Raw genomic sequence first — 20,184 nt, 5'->3', positions numbered from 1 at the left:
GCTCTTACCCTGCTAATTGAACCTTCACACTCTGCTCTTACTGGTGCAATGTGCAATCAATGAAGACTGGCTACCAGGCTGGTCCAATTTAGCCATGAAACCTCCCACACTAAAATGACAGGTGTTTCAGTTTCATTGTCAAACCCCTGTAGATAGATAGATAGATAGATAGATAGATAGATAGATAGATAGATAGATAGATAGATAGATAGATAGATAGATAGATAGATAGATAGATAGATAGATAGATAGATAGATAGATAGATAGATAGATAGATAGATAGATAGATAGATAGATAGATAGATAGATAGATAGATAGATAGATAGATAGATAGATAGATAGATAGATATACTGTATATACACACAACTTTATATTGCTGTTTGTCAAAGTGGCTACTAAACATCTACCAACCTAGCAAGTACAAATGGACACATGGATGGTAAGAAACACCATTTCACATCTAAACTGTCAGTTACGACACTATACAAAACTGCAGAAGTATAAGTTGATGAAGAATAAAATGACCAATACTGGACATATAGATATGCATATCAGACACCTAATGGCATAAACATTTGTGCATACACATGTTTGGAAGGTAGGACTTTTTCATATACTCACTGATATTGACACACTTAGGGAGAATCTATTATCTTTTCAATCCTTTCCTTAGAAATAAATAAAATCGCAGAAAACATCCTTATGCACACCTTGGACAGCCGATGAAAGCCTAACCAATTCTGAAAAGCTTAAGTGATGCAAAAAACAATACAAACTGAAGAAAATATCTTTGAACAATTTGTAAAAATGTTTAAGAAATGCAATTTCTATGATGAATACAATAGGACAATCCCGGTTTTATTCTGACTTTAAATTGCTTAACAGGTGTTTAACACCATGTGTATATTACTCAGCATTTTAGGGGACATTTGCTCTGTTTAAAACTTAGAGATTTAGCTTAGTGTGCTCCTGATTGTTGAAGTGATAGTTAACATCATGGTAAAATTGAAAGAGCTATCTGAGGCCTGTCTAAAGATGGTATCTGCTCATGAGTACAGGAAGGAATTAACAGAGGTCTCAAAAAAATTGGAATGAGCTGTGGGAATAAGTGGGAAAAAATACAAAACAGCTGTCAACACGCTCCAGACCTGCCATTTAAGCACATTCATCATGAAAGCAAATCTCAACATGCTAAAAAATGAGCCCTAAAATGTCTTCTGAGACCTACAGCAGGGTCCCGGTACTGTTGATATAAGGGTGCATGACTTTACAATCAGAAGGAGACTGCACAAGTTTACTTTTCATGGGAGGAGTGCAAGGAGGAAATCTTTGCTCTATAAGAAAAAAATGAAGACCAGACTGAGGTTTGCCTTAGAGAAGTTGATTAGGGAAATGGTGTATAAGAAAAAAGACTAGGGGTCTCATGTACAAAGCACTGTTACCATGGTTATTTAGACATGTAGTGGGTGCCTTCCAGTTATTTATGCTACTTTGTATATGTATTTATGGGCGGGGCCTTGGTAGTTCAAGTGCCACGTGCAGCTGCACCAATTCACTGCAAATTGGGATGTTTCAAACATTCAAACATTCAAACAGCTATATGTCTCTATGTCCTCAAATTGAAACAAATGGCGTTTTTGATGATTACCTCTCTTAATTTCTTCTGGCTTTAAACAACTCCTCATTATGTTTTTGTCCTATTACAGATGAGGCAGAGTAATTCTAAAGCACATTTCCGTTTTTAACATGCCTTTTTGCTCCACCTTATTTCCCTGTTATTCGGTCCGATGACACTGATCAGGGCAAATGATCATATTAGGTTATTATTTACTCCATAATTACATCCTGCTTTGATTGACAGATAGTGAATGAACCTTGTGAATGATGAATGTAATTAATCTTACAGTATCATCGTGGAGCACACGGTCCAAGCAGAACAGCATAAGTGCCGCAATTGACAGAGGTTATACAACACTGTACTCACCTGCAGAGTCCACAAATGGACGTTGTGTGAAGTGAGCTCAGGAAATGAAAATTGCGCCAGTGAAAGCAGCTGCCGAGTGCCTGTGCCAGTCACTGTGGGTGTGTAAGCGCCACATTGGAAATTAAGAGAGGGGGTGTCATGTTCAAACAGTGAAATGTTTTATGCAGCAGCCTCTGTCACCACTGAACGGATGAAGTAATTTCATTTTCATGGATGATCTGCAGCGCCACAGACCAGCAAAATTACATAGGAGGGAAAGAGAAAGATAGAGCTAGGGGAAGAAAGCAGTCAAACATACTTTTTTTTCCATTGGATTCTTTGATTATTTCTTCGTAGTAGTAACCATAGTGATGATTTACATCCAGTAGAAACATAAAACTGCAGTGGAGCGGTCAAACAAGAGGGAATTTAATCAAATATGTCTTCATATTTTTTAGAAGACAACAAGAGTATAAACAGGGGTTTAGTGTATAGATAAAGTTTGATTACTGAGGCATTTACTAGGAAAATTTCTTAAAAGGCTTATGGGTTAGCAGTGTAAACTTGTCAAAAATTCTGCAGAAGAGCGTTTAAAAGTTAGCACACAGCTTCAGTTAATACAGCTAGAAACCACCAATCAGGCTCAAAATCTGGGTGTAGTGATGGACTCAGACCTCAACCTTCAGAGGCACATAAAGACATTAACAAGGTCGGCCTTCTATTACCTAAAGAACATCTCTAGGATTAAAGGACTAATGTCTCAGCAGGACCTTGAAAAACTAAATCATGCGTTCATCTTTAGTAGAATTCATTACTGCAACGGTGTCTTCACAGGTCTGCCTAAAAAGTCGATCAGACAGCTGCAAGTTGATCCAGAACGCTGCTGCCCATGTCCTCACTAGATCTAAGAAAGTGGAGCACATCACCCCGGTTCTAAAGTCCCTACATTGGCTCCCCGTATCTCAAAGAATAGACTTTGAAATACTTCTGTTAGTCTATAAATCAATTCAATTCAATTCAGTTTTATTTATATAGCGCCAATTCACAACACATGTTGTCTCAAGGCACTTCACAACAGTCAGGTAAATACATTCCAATTAATCCTAACAATTGAACAGTGCAGTCGGAGTTAGCTTTTTATTCAAATTGGATAAAAAGTTTTTCTGTCTAAGGAAACCCAGCAGATTGCATCCAGTCAGTGACCAGTAAATCACTGAATGGCTTAGCACCAAAATGCATTACAGAGTTGTTGTCAGTGTATCAACCAGGTCTTGAGGCTCAAATCTACTCTGCATACCCAGAACCAGAACCAAACATGGAGCAGCAGCTTTTAGTTCTTATGCTCCACTAATCTGGAATAAACTCCCTGAAAACTGTAAAAGCGCCAAAACCCTAAGTTGCTTTAAATCAAGATTAAAAACTTATTTGTTTAGAGTGGGCTTTAAATGTGTTATCTAAACATTATTAGTCAAATTTTCAGTCCAATTTTCTTTTTGTTTTCTTATCCATCATTCTATTCTCTTTATTTTTTAATTACCTCTGCTGTTTGATTTTCTGTATCATTGTAATGTTTTTCCTTATGTACAGCGCCATGAGTACCTTGTTGCTGAAAAGAGCTACATAAATAAACTTGACTTGACTACACAAAATACAACTCAAGTAATTTTGATCTCAGCTGATCAATGTACATTTATTTGTCAATGTTTTTTTAAACATTTTCTTAGATAATTTATTTCCACTTCACAAAATATGCACTACTTTATGTTGGTCTGTCAAATGGAAATCATGTCAAATACATCGACTTTTATAACTGAGGTGGAGCAAATTTTGAAAAAGATAAAGGGCTAAGACTTCTTCACGAAAGCTCTGTATGTGACAACCTCTTGCCTTAATGTTTTTTTGTTTTAGTTTTTTATTGCAAAGTGCAGGAACAATCTGAAAAGCTGAGACCAAAGAACAGATTTTCCTCTCTGTTGAACTTGTTTGTCTGAATCTCCTCAGATCCGCTCGGATCAGGATAAGGACGTTGGCATCCGCTACAGCATCACAGGCGCCGGTGCCGATCAGCCCCCGAGTGGAATTTACAACATAGATCCCATTAGCGGCAACATGTTTGTCACCGTGCCCTTGGACAGAGAGGAGAGAGCCTCCTTCCATGTAAGGAATAACATCTTGCCTGTTTCTGTTACCACTCCATCTCCAATTACGTCTACCTCATTATTTCGCCGCTACCCCTGTTTAAATGTACCTCAGCTTTCTTTCATCTCTCTGGCTTGCTTTTATCCCATTGCCACTGTTGTCTACCCCACCACATACAGAGGAGCTGCTCTTCAGTGCCTTCAAACCAGCGTCTTGAAACTTTAATGATCTTGAAGCAAATAATGAAAAGAAGAATGCTGTGACAAAACACACTGACACTCGCGTTGACATTTGCTGTTGATTGGGCTGCAGAGAGTAGCAAGGGACGGGCGGAACTGAGACAAACAGAGACAGCTAAGGTGGTGTGAAGACAAACTGTTGTCTTTGTTTTTACCATGAGCACTAATGAGTGGATGAAGCTTCAGATGTGTGTGTGTATGTGTCTGTGCATTGCCTGCAGATTGATAAATGTTTGTTTATGCCTTTCAGCAAGCTCAGGTCTTCTCCCCTGTCTGAACCTGTACCTCTGCTTTCTTTTGTGCATTGCAGGTCCTCTCATTACCTAATGTACCTTGAGCAGCCATGCTGATCAATGGGGCAGGCTGACAGCTGTACAGTCAGCCTGCAAAGGATTTACAACACACAAGGGAAGCAGCAGGGTTGAGTTCCGCTTTCTGTCTGGATCCTTGGGTTAAATGGCTTCTGGAGATGTTCAAATTAAATATGCAGACCACCTGAGAAATGCGTTAATGGTCGCTTGTTGGCTTCTTTATGCGCATTAGAGGTTTCAGTTTATATCAGCCTAGACTAACACCTGCACTTGTGGTGAGCGCTGGTGTTAGGCTTCACAGTGCCTGCATGCTTGTCAGCATGATAGATGGCTGTGCTGCTGATAGAGCTATGTCCAAGGCATGCTTCCCTGTTTGGAGGCAGGATTGAAAGGAGGAAGCTCTTCTCTGCAGTGGGCACACACTGGAAACACACTAGTAGAGTCGCTCTCAAAATATGGAATGCTCCTGTTAAAATACCTGGCTTTGTGATATGGTAAATCATTTCAAAACTTTCAGTGTGACATATATACAGATAAACCAAGATGGCGCCGACGATGGCAGCCTTGGAGCTTCGCTCTCTCTTTGTTTTTGTATTTCGTGTGTTTTTATGTTTTTCAAGCTACAGTACTGTGGTCTCGGGCCACAATTCTGTGGTCTCATTCAGTAGAGAGGAACTTCTCAACATCAGAGAGTCCTCTCTTGAGATTTTTTCACCATCTTTCGTTGATCCAAGGTTCACTGAGCTCCTGGCAAGCGGAGCTGCGTCACTATATGGGATACTGCGCCGAAAGCGTCGGAGAGGAAACCGTGCTGGCGCGCTGGTAAAGCTCTGCAAAAGAGGACTTCGCACACCACTGCCTTCAATCCACCTGGCAAATGTCCGCTCTCTAAACAACAAGATGGACAAGCTGCTTCTTTTCACCGGTAAAAACACGGACCTCCGCAGATCAGCGGTTCTCTGCTTTACCGAGACATGGCTGAGTGAAAACATCCCGGACCGCGCACTGCTGTTGCCGGACTTCCAGCTGTTCAGAGTGGATCGAAGCATGGAGCTATCGGGGAAGAGGCGAGGAGGCGGAATCTGCTTTTATATAAATGAAGGTTGGTGCAGAGACGTAAAAGTGCTGGGAAAAACATGTAGTCCGGATCTGGAGTCATTTTCCATAATCTCTAAACTGTTTTATTCACCGAGAGAGTTTTCCTCGTTTATAATAATCGGCTCATATTTTCCACCACATAGCTGCACTTCCGCCGCTGAAAAACATTTTGCTGAGCTGATTACAGACATGGAGAAAAAATACACAGACTCTTTCATCATAATACTGGGATATTTTAACAGAGCAAACCTCTCCCATGAACTACCCAAATACAGACAGCATATTAAGTGTCCCACCAGAGACAAAAACACACTGGACCATTGTTACACAGCTTTAAAGGACTCATATCATGCTGTTACCAGGGCTGCTCTGGGTTTTTCAGATCATTATCTAATCCACCTCATCCCAACCTACAGACAGTGACTAAGAGCTTCCAAACCCAAGGTTCACACTGTTATGAAGTGGACTGAGGAATTAAAGCAGATGCTACAGGCCTGCTTTGAATACTCAGACTGGACTGTTTTTGAAACTTCAGCCACTGACTTAAACCAACTAACTGATGTGGTGACATCATACATCAGTTTCTGTGAGGACATGTGTGTGCAGACCAAGACCTTCTGCACCTTTGGGAATAACAAGCCATGGTTTACTGCACACCTCAGGAATCTGTGCAGGGAATAGGAAGAAGCTCACAGCAGTGGAGATTGGGCGCGGTACAGGCAGGCCAGGAACAAACTAACAAAGGAGATCAAAGCAGCCAAGAGAAGCTATAGTGAGAAGCTTAAGAACAGCCTTTCTACTGGTGACACTTCAGCTGTATGGACCGGTCTGAGAAACCTGACTGCCTATAGGAGCTCCCCCACCCTTCCTGAACAGAGTCGTCTCCTGCCCAATCGTCTGACTGGCTTCTACTGCAGACATGACAAGAAGCCATTCACACCTCAAACCATCTCCTCCACATCCCATTCAGGAACAAATTCCTCCCATAAAGTAACCAACCCCCTACCTTCAGATCCTCCGCCTGCACTAAAGATCTCCAAGGAAGATGTAAACAGGCTCTTTCAGCGCATGAAAACAAAGAAAGCTGGAGGACCTGATAACGTCTCCCCATCATGCCTGAAAGCCTGTGCAAATCAACTCGCTCCAATCTTCACAAGGATCTTCAACAAGTCACTGGAGACGTGTGAGGTCCCCTCCTGCCTCAAACGATCCACCATCATCCCGGTGCCCAAGAAACCCACCATCCTAGGATTAAATTACTACAGGCCTGTAGCCCTGACGTCTGTGGTCATGAAATCCTTTGAGCGGCTGGTGTTGAAGCACCTGAAAGACATCACAGGCCCCCTGCTGGACCCCCTGCAATTTGCTTACCGAGCAAACAGGTCGGCAGATGATGCTGTTAACTTAGGTCTACACTTCATCCTGCAACACCTCAACCACCCAGGGATGTACGCCAGGATCCTGTTTGTAGACTTCAGCTCGTCCATGAAACTCCTGAAGTTTGCAGATGACACCACTGTCATTGGACTGTTCCAGGACGGTGATGAGTCTGCATACAGACAGCAGGTGGATCGGCTGGTACACTGGTGCGGTCAGAACTACCTTGAACTCAACCCACTCAAGACTGTGGAAATGGTGGTGGACTTTCGGAGAACACCACCCTCATACACCCCCCTCACCATCCTCAACAACATTGTATCGGCCATGGACCACTTCAGGTTCTTAGGAACCACCATCTCTGAGGACCTTAGATGGTCTTCACACATAAACACTGTTCAAAAGAAGGCCCAGCAGAGACTGTACTTCCTGAGGCAACTCAAGAAGTTCAACCTTCCACAGGAGCTGCTGGTCATCTTCTACACTGCCATCATTCAATCTGTCCTGTCTTCATCAATCTCAGTGTGGTTTGCCTCATCCACAAAACAGGACAGGTCCAGACTGCAACGAATAATCAGGAATGCAGAGAGAATAATCAGGGCTGACCTTCCCTCCATCCAGGACTTATACAGGTCTAGGGTCAAGAAAAGAGCTGCTAAAATCTCTGCAGACCCCACACACCCTGCACACAAACTGTTCAGAGCTTTACCTTCAGGCTGCCGCTACAGAGGACTGTTCACTAAAACCAGCCGCCACAAAGACAGTTTCTTCCCCCAGGCTGTTTCTCTGTTGAACATTCAATAGAGTACAAAAACAACAGCATACAAATGTTGCAAATGCACCTTTTTAGTATATATGTGTATATTGTACATTGTAAATATGTATATTCTGTAATGCAAAAACAAAACCAAAGAGCAAAGTGTACCGGAGTCAAATTCCTTGTTTGTATGTACGAACTTGGCAATAAAGTTGATTCTGGTTCTGATATCCTGTACAATTCAAGTTAAAAGCAAATCTTTTAGGGGATTAAATGTAAAAAAAATAAAGTAAAAAAACTTGCAATAATCTAATTGCATACTTGCACACACACTTAGAATAATGCTTCGATACGGCTTTTGATCCAATTATAAGATTTAGTCTTTTAGGGTACACAGCTATCAATTATTGGAAATCTGATTTAGTAGAAGTTATGACCAGCTGTCCCAGCAGGATATTATTGAAATTAGCATGAGGGGCCACATGGGAACATTGAAAATCATGGGGTGACACACTAAAATCAAAACCAATTACTGACTTTAAACAATGCAGTGATGTTGTATTTTTAGTATATAATAGGAACCTCAAATCTTTTGTTTTCACAAATTCATGTATGACTGATTTGAAATGAGCATTTAAAATTGTACAGTATTTCAGTATTAATTGTTTTATTCTGAAATAACAGGAAAACAATAAAATAAAATATTGCAAATGTATACACTAAAAGTCTTTATGTAAGCTACCTACTAAACATCGGGTAACAATTACAAATTTCAATTACACCTAAAATGAATTTAGAAGTATATATTGCAGACTTTTAGAAGTATAGCTACATGAGCCAAAGTGCATATTTATGCAAAAGTGCATATGTACAGGTCCTTCTCAAAATATTAGCATATTGTGATAAAGTTCATTATTTTCCATAATGTCATGATGAAAATTTAACATTCATATATTTTAGATTCATTGCACACTAACTGAAATATTTCAGGTCTTTTATTGTCTTAATATGGATGATTTTGGCATACAGCTCATGAAAACCCAATATTCCTATCTCACAAAATTAGCATATCATTAAAAGAGTCTCTAAACGAGCTATGAACCTAATCATCTGAATCAACGAGTTAACTCTAAACACCTGCAAAAGATTCCTGAGGCCTTTAAAACTCCCAGCCTGGTTCATCACTCAAAACCCCAATCATGGGTAAGACTGCCGACCTGACTGCTGTCCAGAAGGCCACTATTGACACCCTCAAGCAAGAGGGTAAGACACAGAAAGAAATTTCTGAACGAATAGGCTGTTCCCAGAGTGCTGTATCAAGGCACCTCAGTGGGAAGTCTGTGGGAAGGAAAAAGTGTGGCAGAAAACGCTGCACAACGAGAAGAGGTGACCGGACCCTGAGAAAGATTGTGGAGAAGGGCCGATTCCAGACCTTAGGGGACCTGCAGAAGCAGTGGACTGAGTCTGGAGTAGAAACATCCAGAGCCACCGTGCACAGGCATGTGCAGGAAATGGGCTACAGGTGCCGCATTCCCCAGGTCAAGCCACTTTTGAACCAGAAACAGCAGCAGAAGCGCCTGACCTGGGCTACAGAGAAGCAGCACAGGACTGTTGCTCAGTGGTCCAAAGTACTTTTTTCGGATGAAAGCAAATTCTGCATGTCATTCGGAAATCAAGGTGCCAGAGTCTGGAGGAAGACTGGGGAGAAGGAAATGCCAAAATGCCAGAAGTCCAGTGACAAGTACCCACAGTCAGTGATGGTCTGGGGTGCCGTGTCAGCTGCTGGTGTTGGTCCACTGTGTTTTATCAAGGGCAGGGTCAATGCAGCTAGCTATCAGGAGATTTTGGAGCACTTCATGCTTCCATCTGCTGAAAAGCTTTATGGAGATGAAGATTTCATTTTTCAGCACGACCTGGCACCTGCTCACAGTGCCAAAACCACTGGTAAATGGTTTACTGACCATGGTATCACTGTGCTCAATTGGCCTGCCAACTCTCCTGACCTGAACCCCATAGAGAATCTGTGGGACATTGTGAAGAGAACGTTGAGAGACTCAAGACCCAACACTCTGGATGAGCTAAAGGCCGCTATCGAAGCATCCTGGGCCTCCATAAGACCTCAGCAGTGCCACAGGCTGATTGCCTCCATGCCACGCCGCATTGAAGCAGTCATTTCTGCAAAAAGATTCCCGACCAAGTATTGAGTGCATAACTGTACATGATTATTTGAAGGTTGACGTTTTTTGTATTAAAAACACTTTTCTTTTATTGGTCGGATGAAATATGCTAATTTTGTGAGATAGGAATTTTGGGTTTTCATGAGCTGTATGCCAAAATCATCCGTATTAAGACAATAAAAGACCTGAAATATTTCAGTTAGTGTGCAATAAATCTAAAATATATGAATGTTAAATTTTCATCATGACATTATGGAAAATAATTAACTTTATCACAATATGCTAATATTTTGATATACACAAGCAAGCTGAGAGTGCGCAGTGTCAGGAATGAAGTGAAACATTGTGGTGGTAGCATTACACTGTGGGGCTTTGTTTCCTTAGCAGTGACAGTGAAATTGATGAGCTATGGACTAAAGATACACTCCATCCTTTTTTAGATTTTTATTTTTTTTATATGTAAAAATCTGTGTATCATTACCCATTCAGTTCACACGTGTTACTTTGTGAGAAAAAAAAGTTATACTTTGACAAAATGTTAAAATCCTAAAGAGGTGTCAATTATTTTGCGGTGCTCCACATCTGGAACCTGCTCTATGCGTGTGTTTGTTGTCTTTCCATTCCTGCTGTTACACTCGACCAGCAAATTGGGATCAATAAAGCAACTAGGTTATCGGTCCCTGGAAAAGTGCAGCTGCTCTGAAAACACTCCCTATTTGACACAGCCCATGTTGTTGGCACTTCAGCTTGAATGGACCTCCTATTTAAGCTGCGTGGTCCCATGCTACATTTGATGTGATGTATGATTTAGTGGAAGAGAATGTAGCCAGTGTTTGACTCAGGGGAAATTTTGTCCATGGCTTACTTTCTTCCAACTTGACAGGAGGTTCCCAGCTTCGCTATGCGCTCGCAGGCCAAACTTTGCTTGTTAGTTTTTGGTTCAAGGGAAAAATAAGAGACGTGGCTGCTGTTTTTGACAGACTAGCAACAGGGGGAAGTGATCTGTGAGGTGAGTAGTGTTGGTGTTAGCCTGAGTTGCAAATTTGCCCAACAGCTTTAGCTGGGCACAAAGAACATTGAGCAAATAGGACTTTTTGGTTTGCCTTTTTTGAATAAAGGTAAATGTACATGGATGGCTTTTGTTTGCTATTTGCATATGGTTTAGACTGGTTTTAGTTTAATATGAAGAACACACAACAACTGGATGAAATTCTATTAATTGTTTAAAAAAATATACCTGGATATACGCCAGTAACGATTGCTCTGAGACTGCAAGGGAAGCTCAGCGTCCCCTAAAATGTCAAAAAATAAGTGATCAAATATATACTGTTATGTGTACATGTCATTGACTAAATATGCATTACAACGCACTCAACTTTTGTTCAGAATCAGCTTCTTATCACTGGTAACGACGTGGCTTTCCTCTCACTCATTCCCCCAGCTTCACAGTGCTTTAAACAGTGAGTTCAATAGCGAAGCAAAAATGCTGGGCTTTGTCCCGCCCATCGGACGCTCAGCGTCTCTGGGGTTCTATGGGGCAGTGGGCTGGCCTCGGCTGGCCCGGACGCTCAGCTTCGGCATGATGATTGGATGATCTGTCTGAGGCTGAATCCCTTTTTGATTGACAGCGAAATGAGCAAATCAGCGATCTTGAAATTGAGCTTCCCCTCCTTGAAGGACCAGCATCCGCCACTGGTATACGCGATTATTGTCTGCCTCGACAAGCTTGTGATGTTGATTCATTACTCCATGTAATTTAGGGCAGTTTGAGGCGTTCTAACAGATGTTAGATGAAGATTTAACACAACTGATGCTTATTTACGGAAATCACATCAGGGAACAAAGCAACCAAGAAACAAAAAATAAATAAATAAATAAATATTCAAACAAAAAAGTGGCAGTAATGTAGCAGAACCAAGATGTCACCTATATAGGCTGTTTTTGTTAGTAAGCAGCCTATTATCATTATAGTTTCATCTCCCATTGTGTTACCCACTGCTGCCCAGGTTTCTTTTTATTGCAGAAGTTTTCCTAACTGAAAAGCTCTTCCGATCGGAGTTTAGCTCAGGTGGCGTCTTCCGCTTTACCAGTTTTCAAACATTCCCGCTAAAGACCTACTTGAAGGTTTGCATGCATATAGCACACAAAGAAGAAAAAAGGCACCACATTTCATCTCTGTGGTTTTTTGGCTCTCTCTAAGATCCAGTCAGCATGGCTTTAGCGTCTTCTTCCTGTTTGTCCCTCTGCTCCACCGCATAATTGCTTTTCTTTGTGTCTCATGCTGATTTTTTCAGTGGCTTTAACTTGCACTGCTTCTCTTCTTTCAACAGCTCTACTAACCACAAGATGTCTCTGTAGTGAAAACTGCTAAATTCTAAATTGCAGGACTGGAAGCAGAAGAAGAATTAACAGGAAGTAGTGGGGAACTCAGGAAAAAACGGTTTTCTGTAATACAGGGCCTTTCTGTAGATGTGGAGGGTGGTGTGCTGTGTACTTCTTATCGCTATGAGATAATGTCTAAAGAAAATCTCCCCTGCAAATCTTCAGACAGACACTTAAATTCATTTTGATTTATGGGAAGAAAAAAGTGTTTTTGCAAAAGTAAAAGTAAGTAAGTGATCAACTGATCCAGTCTACTCTTATTAGTTGCCTTCTTGTCTACAAATTAGCACAATTTGAAAACCATTATCATCTTATATCAAATGTTAATTAAACATAGCTGAAATTAATCACTGTGGGGTAAAGTTTATCACTGTGTTACAACTAAACCTCTTAAGGTTCCAACAATGAATGTTTGTTCACTACATGAAAGCTACAGCAACAAAAAGCAGTGAAGTGAGAAGGAAGTGAATTACTAATTAAAGAATAATTCATATGAATAAAATCAAGATTAAAACACTGAATGTAGAAAAATCGACGGGTAAGCAAATTAATATTAAGAGAAATGACTGAAAATTTATACGTTTGAATAAAAATTAACAAACATGAATGTTTTTTTTGTGTTTCAGTTTAAAATTGGAATTATGGAAAACAATTATATTCAGACACAGTATTTTACCAAATGGGTTACAAATTGAAAATGTATGTGATAATTTGTTTTTCTATAGTAAAGCTAATGTTTCCCCCCAGGATTTATTGGTTTGGGGCTTTCATTCACTCTCAGATGTTTTTGTATGAAGCAATGGAGAGTTGAGCTCAAAGTTCATCGTGTAACAATCAGCATTGTTAAGTCAAAAGTTTCCAAGAAAGGCGCTAATTGGAACTTGTTTATAAGCAAGACTGCTACATAATGTGTCACTGCAGAAGCTTCTGCAGGACTAGTTTGGTTGACTTAGTTGGTTCATGTGTTTTAGTTCTGTAGATTTGGATATTAGTTAGCAGTAATTGCTTATTTTAACATCTAACAGTAAATAAAGGCTATATGATTGCTTGATGCATCTTTTATGATGAGCCTTCTAAAAAGCTGGTTTAACGCAATAATTTTATGTGATCAGTGATTCTTAGTCATAAAATGTCTACATTTTATTGATATGTGGTTGAGGTGAGTATTTGTTTGTTTCTTTTAATGTTTTTTTGTTTTTTTTACTACTAGCAACTTCCACTCTTAATTATTGCCACAAATCAATGGAAGTGGTCCAGAGTGAAACCAATGTAACAATTAGTTGCATTTTTCTAGATGTTGATGATCTTCCTATAAACTGCTGTGCCTAAATTCTGCACTGTGTTTTCACTTAGGCTTGATGCATAGCTGAGCTGCTCACTTGGTTTTATTCTTTGCACCAAGCAGCAGAGATGGAGAAAGTCACTTTGCATCCACTTAGATTTATTTCCTCTGTTTAGGCACTACTGTAAGTATGGTGAATAATTCTTGGAAAATGGTTGGAGCCTTTTACTATCAATTTTTTGTAATGCAGTAACGACCTCCTTCTCCTTCAAAGGGGCATCGGTGTCACATCACATTTAAACCCCATAGAAAAAGAAAGTAATGGAGTAAATGATCCGACAACGACTGATAAACTTATAGAGTAAATCTTAACAATTCTTGGTGAAGATTCCTGAAAAGCTGTTAACCTTTCCCATAGCTCCCTTGGAAAACAGAGGACCTGCAATTAGTTATTCAATTTTGTTTGTAAACAATTCTGGTCTATTCTTTACACAAACCAATACATTCATACACATGGAAAGGATGCTGAAGAAACAAAGTTGTTATGAAGAAATCTGCAGTGTGGCCAAAGGAATTATGCCCTATTTGAAATGAGTAGAAAACAGAAATATATATAACTCAGTTCAAATACATGAGCAATACATTACATCCCTCCTTGAGTTTCAAAAGCATGTAACATGTAACAGATGAGTTAAACTTTAAGGTACCACCTAGCAAACTTCAAATATGTCCAAAATCTTTCTAAATTCAATGATTCTCTCGTTTTCTTTACTGTATCTCAACCTAGTCACAAGCTAAGAGGACAACTCTGAAAGCCTTTTCAGTCTAGTTGACACAAGCTTTAAAATTCCTAGATAAGAAAAAAACAACAGTATCATCACTGTTGTGTGCTCATTAAACATAAGATGCCAAATTTCAAAAACATGATCATGTTTGCAGACAGACGCTTGGTCTTTAAACTTATTAATGTTTATATTCTCCTGAATTCTAAACATATGAATAGAAAAACAAGGTGTGCCTTGAGAAGACATTGTAGTATCCCAAAATGACTAATTGTCATTATGTTTGCAATAGATTTGACCCACATACAGAAAACACTCCGAAGAACAGAACAAGTCACTGGAGACCACTGGCTTTATCTGAGATACATGGAATGTAGGATGAATGTGAAAACTTGCAGGTAAACGAAGGCGAACAGCAGAGGGACTAATCACAGTCTCAATCTCATAAGGACCGATGAAACAAGGCGAAAGCTTCCGAGACATGGATTTTAGAGGAATATCACGTGCCGACAACCATACCTTCTGTCCAGGCTGGTATTCAGGTGCAGGCCTGCGTCTCCGATCAGTGAAGCGCTTGTTCTGATCAGCAGTGCGGTGCAAGGTCTGAATAGTAGAGTTCCAGATGGATTTGCAGCGGCGGATATGTTGGTGGGCAGATGAAACCATGATATCTTTTTCGTCGGCAGCAAATAGAGGTGGCTGATAAACAAGGGAAGCTTCAAAAGGTGAACGTCCAGTAGCTGAAGAAACATGTGAATTTAATGCATATTCAACACAAGGTAGGTATGAGCACCAATCTGAGGGGTTTGTGGATGTGAGACATCGTAAGGTGGATTCCAGCTGCTGATTCAATCTTTCCGTTTGACCATTAGACTGAGGGTGATAGCCTCAGGTCAACAAAACCTTAGCTCCTAGGGCTAAACAAAACTGTTTCACAACCTGCGAGATGAACTGTGGGCCTCGGTCGGATAGAATGTCCTGTGGGATCCCATGAAGACGAAAAACATGCTTTGCTAGGAGTTTGGCTGTCTGTAGGGCAGACGGAAGCTTCCTGAGCTGAATGAGATGACATGCCTTAGAGAAGCAATTCACAATAGTGAGAACTGTTGTCATACCTGAAGAAAGGGGAAGTCCAGTAACGAAATCCAAAGCTATACGAGACCAAGGTCGACTCGGGATGCTGAGGGGTTGGAGAAGACCCGCGGGTGGCTGGTTACTGGACTTATTCCTAGCACAGGTTACACAAGCCTGAACCATCTCCTTCACATCTTTATGCAGAGAGGGCCACCAAAACCTTCTTTGAACTAGAGCAATAGTTCAAAGCACCATAAACCGGTTCTAAAGCAGAGGAGAGGAGAGGGAGTGGATACTTATTCTTAATGGTGATCTGATTTAAATCCCTATAATCAATGCACGGACGTAAAGAACTGTCCTTCTTCCCTACGAAGAAAAATCCTGTCCCAAGTGGTGAGGAGGAGGGCCGAATAATACCTGCAGACAAAGAGTCGTTTATATAGTTCTCCATAGACTTTTGCTCAGGACGGGAGATGTTATAAAGTTGCTAGTGGGCAGAGGCGCACCGGGAAGAAGGTTGATCGCGCAATCATAGGGTCTGTTAGGTGGTAGGGACAGAGCCTGTCTTTTACTAAAGACTCCATTAAGATCATGGTATTCACGGGGTACATGAGTCCGATCAATTGACTAGTCAATTTGTTGAGGTTGACTAGGGGAAAAGGCAGACTGGAGACAAGATGAGTGACAATTAGTGGACCAGGTTTCAATACGACACGTAGACCAATCTAAATGAGGATTATGTTCTTGCAACCAGGGGAAACCTAAGACTAATGAGCCTTGAGAAACAGGAAACACAAAAAAATATGTTTTCTGTCTATGATTGCCTGACAATAAAAGTTCTACTGGTTTGGTCCGTTGAGTTATTTGCTGTAATTTCTTACCGTCTAGAACTAGAACATAACGTGGGGAATCAAGTAGTTCAACTTTTATACCTGCTTGATTTACCAACTCTGAATCTATTAAGTTCTGTTCGCAGCCAGATTCTATCAACACTGATAAGGTCATAGCATGCTGGTTCACTATGGTAGTAGCAGGTAAGCTGAATCTGGGGGCTTTACAAATCTGAGCGTGGTCCACCAACCCCCCCTTCAAAGCTGGTGGACCCTGCCTTGTAATGGCCCGGGGCAGACAGGACAAGTTGCTACAAAATGATCTGCAGAGCCACAGTAAAAATACTGTTTGGATACTCTACGTCTCTGTCTCTCCTCAAAAATGAGATGAGTACGTCCCACCAACATGGGCTCAGGTTCAGGAAACGGTTGCTGAGGTGGATACTTAACATAGGGTGGAGAGTTATTCTTCAGCTGAGGTTTGTAATAGGACCTTTCAGCTCTGGCTCTCCTTCTCTCTCTGATTCTGTTATCAACTCTGGTAGCTAAGGAAATAACTTCATCTAAGGTAGGGGGTTCATCAATCATGGCTAACTCATCCTTTAGTGAATCATCTAAAGTGTACAGAAAGGTAGTTTTCAAAGCTTCATTATTCCAACCCAAGGTTGCTGCTTACGTACGAAATTCGATAGAAAACTCAGTAATGGGTCTGTGACGTTTTAAGGCCCTCAACTTTCGGCCAGCACTAGACTTGTCTAATACAGGGGAAAAAGTCATTTTAAACTCATTGACAAAATCTTCAAAAGTACAACCAAATTCTCTACAATCTGGAAACCGGGCCTCAGTCTACTGTAATACCTTGCCAGTCAATAAACCAATAACAAAATAAATCTTTACATCATCATGGGGAAAGGAACGGCGAGATCAGTTGAAAACCAGGGAGCAATGAAGCAAAAAACCCCCACAACTGCCTACCTCACCAGAAAATTTCTCAGGATTAGGGGAAGTGACGTCACGTGAATGAGGTAGCTGTTGGGATACCGGTAATGCAGAAGCGCCATCTACATGTGTTGTGGACTGAGTACCTAAGGTTTGTTGCAACATGGAGGTAATCTGCTCTAGCTGCTGGTTAGTCTGACGTTGTTGCTCTGAAAGGGAACAGAGAGACGAATCATGAAAATGGATTTGATTACCATGTTCAGATAGAGTTCTTCGGAGTGCTTCTGCTGGGTCTTGTTAGCTAGAGTGTTTTGTCATTATGTTTGCAATAGATCTGACCGACATACAGAGAACACTCCGAAGAACAGAATAAGTAAAGGACATTTATTGGTACAATAATAATCAGGAATGTAACGGATTATTCTCCAACTGTATGGGAAGAGGGGGAGAGAACTGTTGAAAACAAGGAACTGAATGATACAAAATAAGAACAGGAAATTAATTTATCAATAGAGTAGCTTACTAAATGGGTGAGGTCAGGTCACCAGGGGAAGAAAGATTCAGGAACCAGGTTTGTCGACGTAGAGTTTGAAGACGGTTCTTTAGGTGCTGTTCTGTGTGAGCTCGGAGCAAACAGGAATGAGTCCGGTGTGCAGATGTTTACGTTGGAGGGTGGACAGGGTACGCTTACGGCTTGATTCAGGAGACGAAAGTAGCAGGAAACTGCCAGCTTGATGCGAATCCAAACGAAGACAGGAGATGGGAAACGAAGTCCTCAGAACGTAGGCAATCTTGGTTAACCAGAAACCTCCGGACACGTAGTCAGTGCTTAGTGAAGTAAATCCAAAGTTCAGAGATTCAATCTGCGAAGGAGCATAAACAAAGTTACATGAGGTCGAAGAACAAAGCATAGACTTAGTGCTTGGCTGAGCTTGTTACTACCACTGAGGGCAAAACACTGTCGTCGAAGTGCTCCTCAAAGTAATCAATAGAATAACTCACACCTGTCACCCAGCACACCTGAGAACTTCAGCACCGTCTGAAAACACTGAGCACATGTAACAAGCACAAAAACATAAACACAACCCAGATCCTGACACTAATTGCTTTTAAGCAATCAGCTTTCTCATATAAAGCCATAAAGGCATGGAAAAACCTCCCAACTGAATATGGATTTTTTTTTTTCCAGAGAGGCAAGAAAATAGTTTTTTGCAAACCTATGAGCATAGAACCAATATTAACATATATGTTATAGATACTTTATGTATAACCTATTATTTGTATAAATAGTTTTTATATTTTTATTTGGCATTGCATGTGGTTGCAATGTGTTTTTATTTAACGTATTCTCTTTTGATCTTTCTTGTTTCTGCCACTGGAACTGCAGATGGAAATCAGCTGTAAGAAGCTGTAATCTGGTACATATTTGCTCTTTCAGCTGAATGTTTTATGTAAATGGTCCTAATTAAAAAAAAGCACAAAAGAAAATACTTTGCTTCTATCTTTGTGTTAATTACTGGTATTTATTCTAAAGATTTTGTAACCCACGTTGGAAAATGTGTCATGAAAATTGATCAGCATATTAAAATCATTCAGTTTATAATAGTGTGTGATGAGAATAACAGTTTGAAATTCATTAAACCTACAGATTAAAAGCTTTCCTTCACTCAACAGAAGTTCCTAGAATTTGGAGAGTCCGTAGTGGTTCCAGTCCCCAAATACCCCCACCCCAAGGTTCTCAATGATTTTAGACCATTGACTCTGACTGCTTTAGTTATGAAATGTTTTGAGAAACTGCAGAAAAAAAAGTGATCCTACAGGAAACATTAAATCTTCTGGATCTTTTGCAGTTTGCCTAAAGGGCTAAACAAAGGGTAGAGGATGCCACTGCTTCTCTGCTTAATCTTAACATCTTGAGGGCAGTAAACCACATGCAAGGATTTTATTTGCTGATTTCACATCTGCTTTTAATACAATCCAGCAACACATTTTAGTTGACAAACCTTGAGATACTTTTAATCTCTATTTTAACCTAACAAACTGGATTCTGGATTTTTTTAACAGACAGAATTCAGAGAAGCAGAGTGAATGGACAGCTGTCAGAAGAGCTGTCATCTACTACTGGCTCACCCCAGGGGTGTGTCTTGTATCCTTTGCTTTACATTCTTTACACCAATAACTGTCATAGCCATCATCAGGCGCATTATTAGAACTTGGTTTTCGGAGCTGAATCCCCGGATGTTTTCTGAATAGCCCCAGATCTCTTAAAATACGAAATTAAGAAGTATTAAAAAGATGCACTAAGCCACAAAATGGCATTGGATTTCACATTTTTATCTAAAAAAGCAATCTGATCTGTTTCTATTGTGCTCCATAGAATCATTGCCCGCTTCAACTTACCTGGCAATGAGAAAAAAAACAATAACTTGTTATTTGCGCCCAGAGGCAGCACCACAACTGCGCAAATATGCACACAGGCACTGGTAGACTGGCACTCTGTCCATCCTGGAGAAGTTCAGGACGGCTCTTCAGTCCAGAGCCATCGGCCTTCTTCAATCATTACCTGAAAAGTTACACTGAGCGCCTCGAACAGGGCTTATTTTGGAGAAACCGCAGAGCAAACCAGAGAGCTGAGTCTGATGCGTGTTTGCGCACGGGAACAGGTGGAAGCAGAGCAGCATAACTCAGGCTTAAGTTAGCAATAAAACCTGAATGCTGACTCAGAATGGTCTGATTGTGTTACAGCCTCTCACTTATTCACCCAGCAGAACTTGATGCGGAGGTTTACTCTAATGAGCATCATCAGGGTCATGATGAGGGACTTTTACCTG

General features: G+C 40.7%; 1 protein-coding gene across 3 annotated transcripts in view; it reads left to right on the top strand.

The window, feature by feature from the left end:
• The window catches only part of cdh4 (cadherin 4, type 1, R-cadherin (retinal)), a 437,670-nt gene that overhangs the window by 291,099 nt on the left and 126,387 nt on the right, over positions 1-20,184 (top strand). For all 3 annotated transcript variants that reach the window (XM_047348247.1, XM_047348246.1, XM_047348245.1), the window contains one exon: positions 3,968-4,123. In XM_047348247.1, coding sequence (XP_047204203.1) covers positions 3,968-4,123 — 156 coding nt within the window. The remainder of the gene's footprint in view (positions 1-3,967; positions 4,124-20,184) is intronic.

Source organism: Girardinichthys multiradiatus, chromosome 20 (assembly GCF_021462225.1).
Source record: "Girardinichthys multiradiatus isolate DD_20200921_A chromosome 20, DD_fGirMul_XY1, whole genome shotgun sequence".
NCBI classification, from domain to species: Eukaryota; Metazoa; Chordata; class Actinopteri; order Cyprinodontiformes; family Goodeidae; genus Girardinichthys; species Girardinichthys multiradiatus.
This window is presented reverse-complemented; position numbering and strand designations above follow the sequence as displayed.